The following is a 12,160-nucleotide window of genomic DNA, read 5'->3' as shown; positions in this document are numbered from 1 at the left end:
GAAGCCAACATCAGCACTCTGCTTGGCTCGGTCGGTTGAGAACAGATTGAGCCTCAAGAGGGCAAGCTTGAGTTTGAGCAGCTCGATCTCTGCTTGGTTTCACCAGTGGGTAGCCACTAACACATATGAACTAGGTGCTTCGACGTACACACCGTCATGGGTCAAGACCAATCCAACACGTTTCCACCCAGTGCTGGTGAAGAACCCATCCAGTGGTGTGGATATCACTCACACTCTCTCGCCTCTGTCTTCTGAACTTGTGTCAGCCGACACCAAATCATTTACGAAATTGATGCAGCATCTGAAGCAAGTCGACCAAGAGCATTCTACTGTCACCATGGTTCAGGTTGAGAACAAGCCTGGACTTCTTGGGGGCTCCCCTAACTACTCTTCGTTGGCCAACAGAGCGTTCACGTCCCCATTGCCTAAGGACCTGGTTGGCTGCTTGCGTGAGGACTGGGCGGTCTCGAAAACACTTTGAGAACAGAGCTTAGAGTCTTTAAAGACCGCCGGTCGGTATTTAGTCCCAACGCAATAGCAGATGAGCTGTTTATGGCATATCACTTTGCCAAGTATGTTGAGACTGTGGCAGGCAGCCTGCCCGCCCCCCTTGTACATCAACGCCTGGCGCAGTGCCTGAGAGGTAGATCTATAATTGCCCGCCTGTGACTGGTGGAGTATGACTAGGATGGCCGATGGCGGGGCAGTGAGGGGAGGTAGATCTGCGGGATACCCTCCACCGATATCGGAACTAGTAATGACTCTAACTGCAAATTACATAAGCTGACTCTAGTACTAAAACAGCCCTCTCTTCTCACACCACTCGAAAACGAATCCCGATGTGAGAAAATCTTGCTCGAGTTTCTCGGATTGGATTCTGCTGCTTGCTTGTCCAACATGTCACCACCGCCTAGCGACAGGGGCTACTCGCTCCCAGACCCAACAAGTGACCTACACTGGGGCGATTATCGTGGAGGTATTTTATTCTATGCCTACGGCATGACATAACATATCGCTCACCTGGTGTCTAGCCATTCACGAGATATTCGCATCCAATGCGAAGCGTGTGCCCGACAGGACATGTGTTATTGAGACTCGGAGCTCGAAGTCTCCTCAACGCACCTTTTCGTACCGCCAGATCAACGAGAGTTCCAACCAGCTGGCACATCATTTCATAACTCACGGCTGCAATGTGGGCGATGTCGTCATGATATACGCCTACCGAGGGTCAGTTGTCACTTGTTGTACAGTCACCCATCTCACTAACGACGACACAGCGTTGACCTCGTCGTTGCCTACATGGGTGCTCTCAAGGCTGGTGCAACCGTCAGCGTGCTTGACCCGCACTACCCCGCGGAGCGTCAGAAGGTCATCTTGGATGTCGCGAGACCAAGATTTCTCGTCTACATCCAGAAGGCCGTTGACGAGTTTGGCAAGCCGCCCGAGCTCGTTGAGGACTTCATTGCCAACACCCTCGACCTCAAGTCTGTCATTCCAGCCCTACATCTTTCCGACAGTGGTGAGTTGAGTGGCGGCCATCTCGACGGTCAAGACCAAGACTGCCTGGCAGCTCAGGCGTCCAGCAGAGACCAAGATCCCAACGTTGTGGTCGGTCCCGATTCCATTCCTACCCTGAGCTATACAAGCGGCAGCGAGGGTAGGCCGAAGGGCGTTCAGGGGCGTCATTTCTCGCTCACCTACTACTTCCCCTGGATGGCAGAGAGGTTTGGCCTTTCGGAGCGAGACAGGTTCACCATGCTCTCCGGCATTGCCCATGATCCGATCCAAAGAGATATTTTCACGCCGCTCTTTTTGGGTGCCGTGATAGTCGTCCCTCCAGCTGAAGTCATCACGTACGGATTGCTAGCCGAATGGATGCATGAGCACAAGACCACCGTCACTCATTTGACTCCTGCCATGGGCCAGATCCTTGTTGGTGGTGCCACAACTCAGTTCCATTCCCTTCGGAATGCCTTCTTTGTCGGAGATCTTCTCACTAAGAAGGATTGCAAGAAGCTACGCGATCTCGCACCCAACGCCACCGTCATAAACCTCTTTGGATCGACTGAGTCGCAACGTGCAGTGTCCTTTTTCGAAGTCCCAAGCAAGGCCAAGAATCCGGCCTTTCTTGAGTCCGTGCCGGATATCATTCCGGTTGGCCAAGGCATGAAGGATGTTCAGCTCTTGGTCGTTGACCGTGAGGACAGGCACAAGCTGTGCGGGGAAGGCGAGCAAGGCGAGCTGTGGATCAGGGCGGGAGGTTTGGCCGAGGGATACCTCGGCGATGACGAGAGGACGGCAGAACTAAACCGATCCAAGTTCGTTTCCAACTGGTTTGTTGACCCTGCCAAGTGGACACAGCAGAACAAGCACCAGGACCTCCCCCATTACAAGGGCCCGCGAGACCGAATGTACCGAACTGGTGATCTTGGCCGGATTCGCCCCGACGGAAGTGTGGAGTGTACAGGCCGGATTGATTCTCAAGTCAAGATCCGCGGCTTCCGGATTGAGCTGGGCGAAATCGATATCAACTTGTCCCAGCACCCGTTCGTACGCGAAAACGTCACGGTTGTTCGAAGAGACAAGGACGAGGAGCAGACCCTTGTCACATACTTTGTCCCAGAGACGAAGCGATGGTTCCAGCACCTCCAACCTCATAACGATGGGGAAGCCATCGAGCAGGAAATCGCCTACGAGACCATGGCTGGAATGCTCAGACGATTCAAGCTCTTGTCTGACGACTGCAAGAAGTTCCTGGCGGCCAAGGTCCCCAAGTACGCTGTTCCCAGCATGTTTATTCCTCTGGCCCGAATGCCCTTGAATCCGAACGGCAAGATTGACAAGCCCGCACTCCCCTTCCCCGACGAAGCAGATCTTCTTCAAGTCGCCAAGAGGAGGGCTTCGTCAGTGATTGCCAGCATGACCGACACTCAAGCTCGACTGGCCAAAATATGGGCAACAGTTCTTCCTAACCGCACGGCACGTATGTTTGTGCCTGAATCCAACTTCTTTGATGAAGGTGGCCACTCAATCCTTGCACAACAGATGTTTTTCCGCCTCAAGAAGGAGTGGAAGGATATCGATGTACCGGTCAACGTTATTTTCCGGTCGCAGACTCTCGAAGCCCTCGCCTCGGAGATCGACAGAGCCCAGGACCCTATTGGCCTGCGACTGGACGCGATGCCTCTCATCGGAGATGGCACCACGGAGGATGAGGCATATGCCGCGGATGCGAGGGATCTAGCGTCTCAGCTTCCCGAGTCCATCCCGCAAGCACCTGGGCCTCAGAGCTACACAGAGGCTGGGCCCACGGTGCTTTTGACTGGTGCAACAGGCTTCCTCGGCTCCTATGTCCTACACGAGCTCCTCGAAGGCCCTAAGAAAGCGCATGTAATCGCGCACGTCAGAGCCAAGGATGCAGCGGCAGGCTTGGCACGCGTCGAGGCGGCAACAAAGGCCTACGGCTTGTGGTCCCTAAGCTGGGCGAGCACAAACAGACTTGAAGTTGTGGTGGGAGATATATCCAAACCACGCCTCGGTCTGCTCGAGGAGACATGGGATCACCTCTCCAATACGGTAGACCTAGTCATCCACAACGGCGCCCAGGTCAACTGGATGCTGCCATACTCCAGCATGCGAGCGGCCAATGTGCTGAGCACGTTGGACTGCATCCGACTTTGCTCGACAGGGAAGCCCAAGCGACTGGCATTCGTCAGCTCAACCTCGACGCTGGACAATGACCACTACGTGCAGCTCTCTCGAGATGTCGAGACTGGCGTGCCTGAGGCTGATGACCTTGAGGGCAGCCGTAAGGGCCTTGGCACAGGCTATGGCCAGTCCAAGTGGGCGAGCGAGTTTGTCATTCGCGAAGCCGGGCGGAGGGGCCTTGTAGGAGCCATTATCCGACCCGGATACATCACAGGCGATCCAGCATCTGGTATTACCGTCATGGACGACTTCCTTGCCCGCCTATGGAAGGGCTGTCTGCAGGTGGGAGCGCGCCCTGACATTGCAAACACGCTCAATGCAGTCCCTGTTACGCAGATCAGCCGCATCGTCGCTGCGGCAGCGTTCCATCTCTCCGCTACTACTGAGCAATCACTGGGCGTGGCTCAGGTCACCAGTCACCCACGCTTAAGACTGAATGAGTGGATGGGTGCCCTCGAGCTGTATGGATTTGGCGTGCCCAAGGTACCGTACCAGGAATGGTGCACCAAGGTCATCGACTACACAAGTGACGATAGCAAGGAGGAACACGCTCTGCTCCCGCTGTTCCACTTTGTTACGGGCAACCTGCCCGCAAACACCATTGCTCCCGAGTTGGATGATAGCAATGCCGCAGCAGCTCTGCAGTCATATGATGAAGAGAACAAGAGTCGGGATGCAAAGTCTTCTCCGAGCAGACTTGATATGGATATCCTTGGCATGTACTTGGCTTATCTGGTTGCAGTTGGATTCCTGCCACCACCGACAGAGAAGGGCGAGCGTGAGCTGCCAAAGGTTGACGAGACAAGGCTGCAGGCCATTGCTGCAGATAGCTTGGGTGGTAGATCTGCAAGGCCGTAGATGTCATAAAAGGGATAGTAAAAGGACCCCTTCAGTGGGCCAATGTTTAAACGGGCATGACAACACTGTCGATTGATCTTGTTGAGGCGCGAGGGGCATGAAGATGCCGTTGTGTTACTGCAGGAATGACATGCACCCGGCCCCATCAACTTGAACCGGTACAATCACTCCAGACAAAGCCAGGTATAGTAGTGTATGTTACTGATCATAGCTGAGGTGCCGTGCTACATTGGCAATCATGTTTCATCTTGAGATATTGCACTAGCTGACAACCTACCTCGGATATGACGAATAGACACCATGCGAATAAGTATGAATGAGTTGGCGACTAACTCTGTGCGCAGGTATACACACGCCCAATTCTTCAATAATCAGCCTGCTTTTCTCGACCACAGTCGAACCAGTCCCTCTCTCTTCCTGGGAGCGGTCCATCCAAATTAGACTCCATCTCACGCCCAGAAAGAGTGCAAATATCAAATGGCATGATCTCGAGACTGAAAGGAGGTGGGCAAAGGCTTGGAGACTGATTCTACATTTTGAGTTTCAAAGGGGATAGTTTCATCAGTCCCTCATACCGGTAGGTCCTATTTGAGTTTGAAAATAGTCTATTACCTAGGCGCCTCTACATAGTAACTAGTATCCAACCATCTCTTGAAACCTAAACCCAGTTCTCCACTTGATAATATCATAAGCCATACTTCCACCAGGTCCATTGAATCGAGTCCCTGAAAACAAATGACGTTGTAATGCAACAAGCCCATGGAGGCAGCTACAGAGCCTTTGTATCAACTCTGTGGGTGTCTGTTAGCATTGGATGGGCCAAGTAGTAAAGGCGAGCAAGGGTCACTAACCCATCAAACTGGGACCCTACTCCAAAGAGTTCAAGGTCCATCGCAGCCTGGGAACGACTACCAGCAATGCTACCAGTAGGGACAGCATGACCTTTTGGTGGGGGGGAGCCTCGACGGCATCTCATGCTGGATGTCTCATCCTTGGCCCCGCTAGAGAGAATGATGCTTGCAAGAGTTAGTAAGAGTGTGTATCTGGGACAGCTGTAGCATACTCATTGCTTCCTGAGTTGTGTGTCTGAGGGTCCATGTTGGGTGTAGGTGACAGGTGAGGGAGGAAAGAAAAGGTGGTGGGGAGCGTGGTGTCGATGATGGGGATTGGGGTAGAGAGAATTGTACTGAAGAGGGATGGAAACAATAGAACAATGACAAGTGATCGAGGGACCTTTTAACGTTTCCAGGTCTCTTTTCCCTCGCCTACATTCTTCGCCCGACAATGGTCTTCTCATGCCAACAGCAAGCCATTCTCGCTCCCGTTGTTTAAGGCATCCCTACTCTACCAGGATTCAGCTCGGTCAATGCACCAGAGACTGATATCAATTGGACAGTCTTCTTTTGGTTTCAGGCATACTGCAACTGATCACTCTCTTGCCCTGATTACGTAGCTGGCAGATTCGATGGTGAATGGACAGTCACTTTTTGCAAAAGAGGCCAAAGCCTCGTTGTCGTGAGGCGAAACGCAACGGGATGCGCGGTGACAATAAGGGGGGGTTGCTGCGGCCCACTATGGCTTCGAGCCGCATTGTTCATTGGGCTTTAATCTTTTGCAATGCTGCACATGGCATGGCGGTGACTTGATTTGGATTTGCAGTGCACTGCCAGCTGACGACTGGCCAAGAATCTCACGCATTGGCAGGTCATGATTGGCTTTTCATCTTTTGTATCTGTCGTGATTGGCCCGTATTCTTTTGCAAACCGTCGAGGCACCCAAAAGGCAACCACATGTCCGCGAACCATGGGTTATTACACAGGTAGGCAGGCATTGACGTATAAGAAGGCTCCCAGAACGTCTTTCCTCAAATCATCCAACACTCTCCATAAAGTCCTCAACATACTTTGCATAAACTCATCAACTACTCTCCACAACCTCATCAATCGCTTTTCACAAAATCTTCAATACATTTGACAAACATCCCTCTCCGATATCGTCCAGTGCAGTTTCTCTTTACCTACTACCTCTTGTCCCCATCCAGCCTTCTTCTGACCTCTTCTTTATTGCGCTGCTTTCGCAAATACACGCCTGCGTACCCCCACGCTCGCTGCCTTCACAGTTCAAAGGTCCTCCTCAGCCTGACCTCGTCAAGATGAATTCGGATCCCAAGTTCTTGCACATCCCGTACAACAAACGATGGGAGTACTTGAAGGACACCATCATGCAGCTGTACCTTGAGGAGGGTGAAAAGGTTGATCAAGTGGCCTCCAGAATGAAGTTAGAGTATTCTTTTGATGCTTTGTAAGTCCCGATCCCAAACTGGGCTCCCGGTACCTAGGTAGATACTAACCTTGACATGGAGGCCGAGTGCCTATAAGTATCAGTTTCGAAAATGGGGCATCAAGAAAAGCACTTCTTCCAAGGTCAAGGCACAGGTTGTCAACACGCAATTGAAGAGGAAGAGAGCGAGCACTTCTGACCTCACCATCGTTGAAGGCGGGCGTGAGAAGCCATTGGACAAGAAGAAGCTGAAGCGCTACCTCGAACGTCGCCATGGCCTCGTCTTGACAAGCGGGATGTAAGTTCTCTGAGCAACAATCCTCAAGCCCATTGCTGATTACTTACTCTCCCTAGCTTCTTGCGCATGAATCTTCCATACAACGCCCTTGTTGCCAATTTCATCCACCCAGGCGGTCCACCGTCGCCATTTGCTTTCGTCTCCCAGTCTCATCCCAACTCTCCAGCAAACATCATAGTCAACAGCCCCGACAACCATCGCACTCCTTCTTCTCAACCAGTTGGGCCTTCACCAACGACCCAGCTGATACGAGATAAAGCGCATCTTGAAAGAGCAGATCTGTTCATCAAAGGGCAGTATCAGGAGTTGCTGCTCCAACTAGACCGGGACGAGCGCAAGTGAGTATCTATGAGTTAAGATGGATGGTTTCATGACTAACTTTATTCTCAACATAGAGTTGTGGCGGACTGGCTACATGACTTCTGGATTCATTCCTTCATGACCGCCAAGTACTGGGGTAGAGGCCCCGAAACCTGGACTCCTGGCCTCATTGCTGCAAAGACCCTTGGTTCAGTCGAGTTGGAAGGCTCAGCTGCTACTCCCGGCGACTCAACATCCATACCTGGAGCTTCTCGCATCGCAGTTGACCCACCCTCCCAACTCTGTCGATGGAGTATCCACTACGACACAGACGTAGAATATGAATCTGTACCATCACCACCACCCGAGAATGACAACGAGCAGGATATCGAGGATGAGTCAACATGGCTGCCATGGGATGCTTCTCGTGGTCACCCCACCCCTGCAGACACAATGAGATCGGCACTCTCAGACAACAGTTTCTCACGCATCGACGAGCACGACGTCCCACTATCCACATTATCGATAACGAGGGCGGTACATCGTTCTCAGGACCAGATCGAGGTAGACTCGTGGGGATTTGCCATCATGGCAAGGAATCTAGATGCTCTGGGAAGGATGAGGCCTACTGAGAGCTTGAAGCATATACACCCATTTCACCTTGCTGCGTCACACTTGGATGGAGCTCATAACTGCTGCTTGGTCCTCAATTACCTGCATTCAGCTCTGGAATTTAAATGTCCCTTGGAAGACAACTATACGAACGATCTCGGGCATACAGTTCTCGACTCTTTCATGATAAACATTCTTCGATCACACACTTTGATGAAACCCAGCGAGGTCTGCCGCAGCTTCGCAAAACAAAACCGGTTTCCTGGCGAGGAGGTGGACATCTGTGGGCGATGGGACGCTGACTCGAGGTGTATCCGACAACTCTACGCTTCAGGCAGATGCACGGTTCCGTTCGAATGGAAGCATCCCTACTGTCACACCTCGGTCCAGGCCATTTGTCACTCAATCATAGCCCTTTGCTTGTCAGACTACGGTGTCGATATCAATATCTCCAGTGGTTTGTTTTCAAAGAGTTGTTCCTGCTGTCGCAAGGACCTGAAGCTTAGACCGCTCCATACCCTAGTTATGGTGGCATTCTATCTGGGAGACCGTGGAGTCCCGGGGGAGACCATGTTTGGCGTGATTGCAACTTTGAGCTGCATGCTCGCCGCCTACGCAGACCCTACCATGGCTGCTGACATATCTGTTTCTGAGCTATTTGGGACTGGGGCTGGAGCTGATGCGGGTGAAAACTGCACCCATAGCCCTGTCACACCTTCAGAACTTGCCTCAAGCGTGCCGGATGAGATCCTCAAGTCCTGGCCGCATGAGCGACAGCTTGGTTGGAGAACATTCGTTGCCGTATTGGAGTTTGCTGTTTCTGAATGGGTTGAACCAGATGGGTGGAAGATCATAGATGGACTTTCTCATAGCCGTGGTCTTGGAGTGCTTTGGGCAGCGTCCCAGACTGAGATGCTGACCTACCGTCGAATCAAGACTATTGACCCCTGGGTCTCTGACAGATTCAACATTTACCAGTTACTGCAGGGCCTCGAAGATGGATTGGGGCCAACCAACATCCCGCTCTACAACAACGGCTTAATGCGGTCTTTTAACACCGGTGGCTGGTTCAAGGGGTCGGAGTCCTACCCGGCCACTCAAGACGTATGCAAGGACTACTTTATGAACTTGGAGGACTGGGGCCGTACAACATTTATTGATATTGCAGAAAAAGTGAGGAGGTTTTGATGATGGTCAGTAGTTCATGATCATAATAGCTAGTAAATGTATGGGTAGTTTTTAGGTAGGTTTATTCTTAAGCTCTTCTCATTCTCTTCATTATGGTGGCCCTTGGCTTCTGTAAGGTGTACCCGACTATGATGATCACCCCTCACGTTGCGCGGTCTGTCTGAGTCGGGATGTGCCAGTTGCACAAAGAATAAAGTTAGAGAGTGCACAAAACATGCACGTCTATTTCCCAAGGTGATGCTTTGAAGCGAGATGAATCTCATGAGCCGAAATGAAGAGCGCGTTCAAGGTGGAGGGCGTCAGTGGGTCGGTCCGACTTGGCGGCGGCTGCCTAATCAGCCCCCTCACACCGCCCGGCAGAATCCATCTATATAGCTCCGCCTCGCATCCAGCCTTTGCTTGTTTTTCTCTTTTCTTCTTCATACTTACCTTATTCCGATTTACCTCGCTCAAGAATGAGGGAAATCAGCGTGGAGGGCCTGCATTGCACATCGCGGAGTCGCTCCATGCTCCATTGTCCTTCGGGGCCATGGGGGGTGTAATTTTTGATTTATCACATGTTTTCATTGTGCACTCGGCTTGATGCTGGGACATGAGGAAGACTGAAGTGTGGGCGACTGAACCATGTACGAGGAAAGAGACGTGACAGCTGTTGGGTGTTGGAAGTCAACGTGGCGTTCACTAAGTAAACAGGCTCGCGTGGAGAGACGCGTATGTTTTAGTGTTTGCCGTTGACGAGGTGACAGGATTTGCCACTTCAACACAAGGCATCATCACCACGGGACAACAGCATCTTATCGACATGGGTTCTACAGGTCATTTTACACATGGTGATTGAAGAAACGTTGCTCGCATTCATTGATCGTGCAACTTGTTGTAAATAATAACCCAAATGATCCTACACTCCATACCAATTCATATCCTAATATCATTACAGTCTCCCATTCCTTCCATCATAGCCTTGTCCTCCATCACTGCTTCTTCCATTCTCCGGCATTCTCGACGCCCTTGGAGACGCTGTCAAGTCCGCCCTGGACGCCGGTGCCCAGGTTGCCCACCGCGTCGCCGACGGGACGGCCAAGGTCACCGGTAGCGGCTGTCAGGGTGTCGCCAACGCCTCGGGTCGCAGCGCCGGTGACGTTTCCGACTGTACGTCCAAGGCCGCCGACCGTGTTGCCCAGCGTGCTGGTGAGGAACTGAGCGGCTCCGGTAACACCTTCGGTGGCCGAGTCGGCCGTGTTCTTCTTATCGTCGGTCAGACCCATTGTGGATGTGTTTGTTTGGTAGTGGTAGGTGGTTTGTTTTGAAGTTGGTCTTTGTTGTAGATGGCAAATGTTTGCTTGATGATCTGGTAGAAGATTCTGTTCTTTCCGTGGAAGCTTTCGCCTCTTTAAATCCCCTTGGTGGCACCCATCTCAAGATCTCGCCCAGGTGAAGCAGGTCGAATTACATCACCATATGACGTCAACCAGGGCTGTCATCTCGACGCCTCGATTGGATTCACAGGATCGACAATTAGCCGTCAACCACACCCCAGGAGCTCTAAAATGACGTCCTTGGACACATAATTACGCGGTCAGCGTTTGAGAAATCGCCTGGAGGTGCCCATGTTTGCGATATTATAGGGTAGCCGAGGTCCGGCTAGCATCATCTCGAGACCACGGCGTCGTGAGGCTTGATGTCATTCTCCGAGAGGCGTCACTCTCACGGTAAACTTATCGTGAAAGGCATTGTTCGGGGCAGATGACGACAGAGAAGAAACTAGATGGACATTCCTAGGCCAGAATGAAGATGATGAACTAACATTTCCACGACCAGCCCTCAACAACCTCCACGTTCCATCAATAGCGTCATTCAAGTCTATAACATCAGCGATTATCCACTGGCATGCAACCAGCCCCAGAAAAGATCGGAAACTGAGCTTTGCAATGGACCGCCAAGCCTTTGAGTTTGTATTTGAGCTCGAGACAGTTGCTTCTTGGTGGGTGGTGACGGAACTGCCCGTAAGCTCGTTGACGAGGCGATAGTCAATCTGCGAGATGCTTTTGCGCTCGGAAGGGAAGAGAGGAGAGCCACAGACACATGGTTGACTCGTGGATAGCTTTCTAGATCCGATCTGGCCGATTCTTCACCGGCAGCATCATACCGCTGGGTTGGATCAACGCCAGAGTGAGAGGTGCCTCGGCTCTGTGAATCAGTAGAACTCGTTCGCCACTCTTTGACGGCATGAGATCCTAAACAGACGGTTTACTGAATTGATGCACACTTCACAGTCCGCTTCCTGGATGCCTGCCTCCTGGTTTGCCCTTCAATAATGGGATGTTGTCACGCTTGACAACCCCTCAAACACACATATGCAGCCGCCCACAAGACCAAACCCAATCACGCACGACAACTAGACAAGGGAACCAGGCTGTCGTTTGTTTCGAAGCCCCTCATGATGTCACTTCAAGGTGGTGCCTCAATCCCCCCGCACTTCCGCCTGCCCAAGGAATGATAGTGGTGGGCTGTGAGGGAGATGTGTAGTTCCTTGTCTTCTTCCTCCGTCCCTTGCCCTTATGCACGATTTACTAGCTCTAAAGAATGGAACTGATCTCTGGACAGAATCTGTCCATGTCGAACAAGTTGACCCAACTCGAAACGGCTGCGGCTATGGCGAGGGGGAAGTCTCCCTTGAACCCTGCGAGAACCAAGGCCCCTCGAGGAGTTGCAGTGACTCCGCAATGAAGGAAGCACTTGGAAGAGGCCGTCAGAGGCCGGCATGACACTAAACGTTGCTGAACGGTCACTAGGTCGCTGCAAGTCCTAAGCAAGCGTGGTGAAACCATCGTCGCCCGCCCCGGATTTGTGCACTTTACCCAGACCAACCTGCACATGCCTTGGTCGGGTCCTCACACTTTGGAGAAAGAATGCAGC

The 12,160-nt window shown here is 52.1% G+C and overlaps 3 protein-coding genes across 3 annotated transcripts; 2 read left to right on the top strand and 1 right to left on the bottom strand.

Moving 5' to 3' along the window:
- Nucleotides 1–897: 897 nt before the first annotated feature.
- Nucleotides 898–4,566, top strand: NhLYS2 (uncharacterized protein; the record flags this gene model as incomplete). The annotated part of the gene is made up of 3 exons (XM_003046541.1): nucleotides 898–976; nucleotides 1,032–1,227; nucleotides 1,278–4,566. 3 exons carry the CDS (start codon nucleotides 898–900, stop codon nucleotides 4,564–4,566), a joined length of 3,564 nt encoding a protein of 1,187 aa, XP_003046587.1.
- Nucleotides 4,567–6,703: 2,137 nt separating this feature from the next.
- Nucleotides 6,704–9,244, top strand: NECHADRAFT_32457 (uncharacterized protein; the record flags this gene model as incomplete). The annotated part of the gene is made up of 4 exons (XM_003046540.1): nucleotides 6,704–6,867; nucleotides 6,929–7,144; nucleotides 7,201–7,482; nucleotides 7,606–9,244. Coding segments are annotated over 4 exons (2,301 nt in total), but the record flags the coding sequence as incomplete, so codon positions are not given.
- Nucleotides 9,245–10,080: 836 nt separating this feature from the next.
- NECHADRAFT_58192 (uncharacterized protein) lies at nucleotides 10,081–10,587 on the bottom strand. The gene has a single exon (XM_003045972.1). It carries the CDS (start codon nucleotides 10,507–10,509, stop codon nucleotides 10,216–10,218), a length of 294 nt encoding a protein of 97 aa, XP_003046018.1. The 5' UTR covers nucleotides 10,510–10,587; the 3' UTR covers nucleotides 10,081–10,215.
- Nucleotides 10,588–12,160: the final 1,573 nt, after the last annotated feature.

Source organism: Fusarium vanettenii (genome assembly GCF_000151355.1).
Source record: "Fusarium vanettenii 77-13-4 chromosome 2 genomic scaffold NECHAsca_18_chr2_1_0, whole genome shotgun sequence".
NCBI classification, from domain to species: domain Eukaryota; kingdom Fungi; phylum Ascomycota; class Sordariomycetes; order Hypocreales; family Nectriaceae; genus Fusarium; species Fusarium vanettenii.
This window is presented reverse-complemented; position numbering and strand designations above follow the sequence as displayed.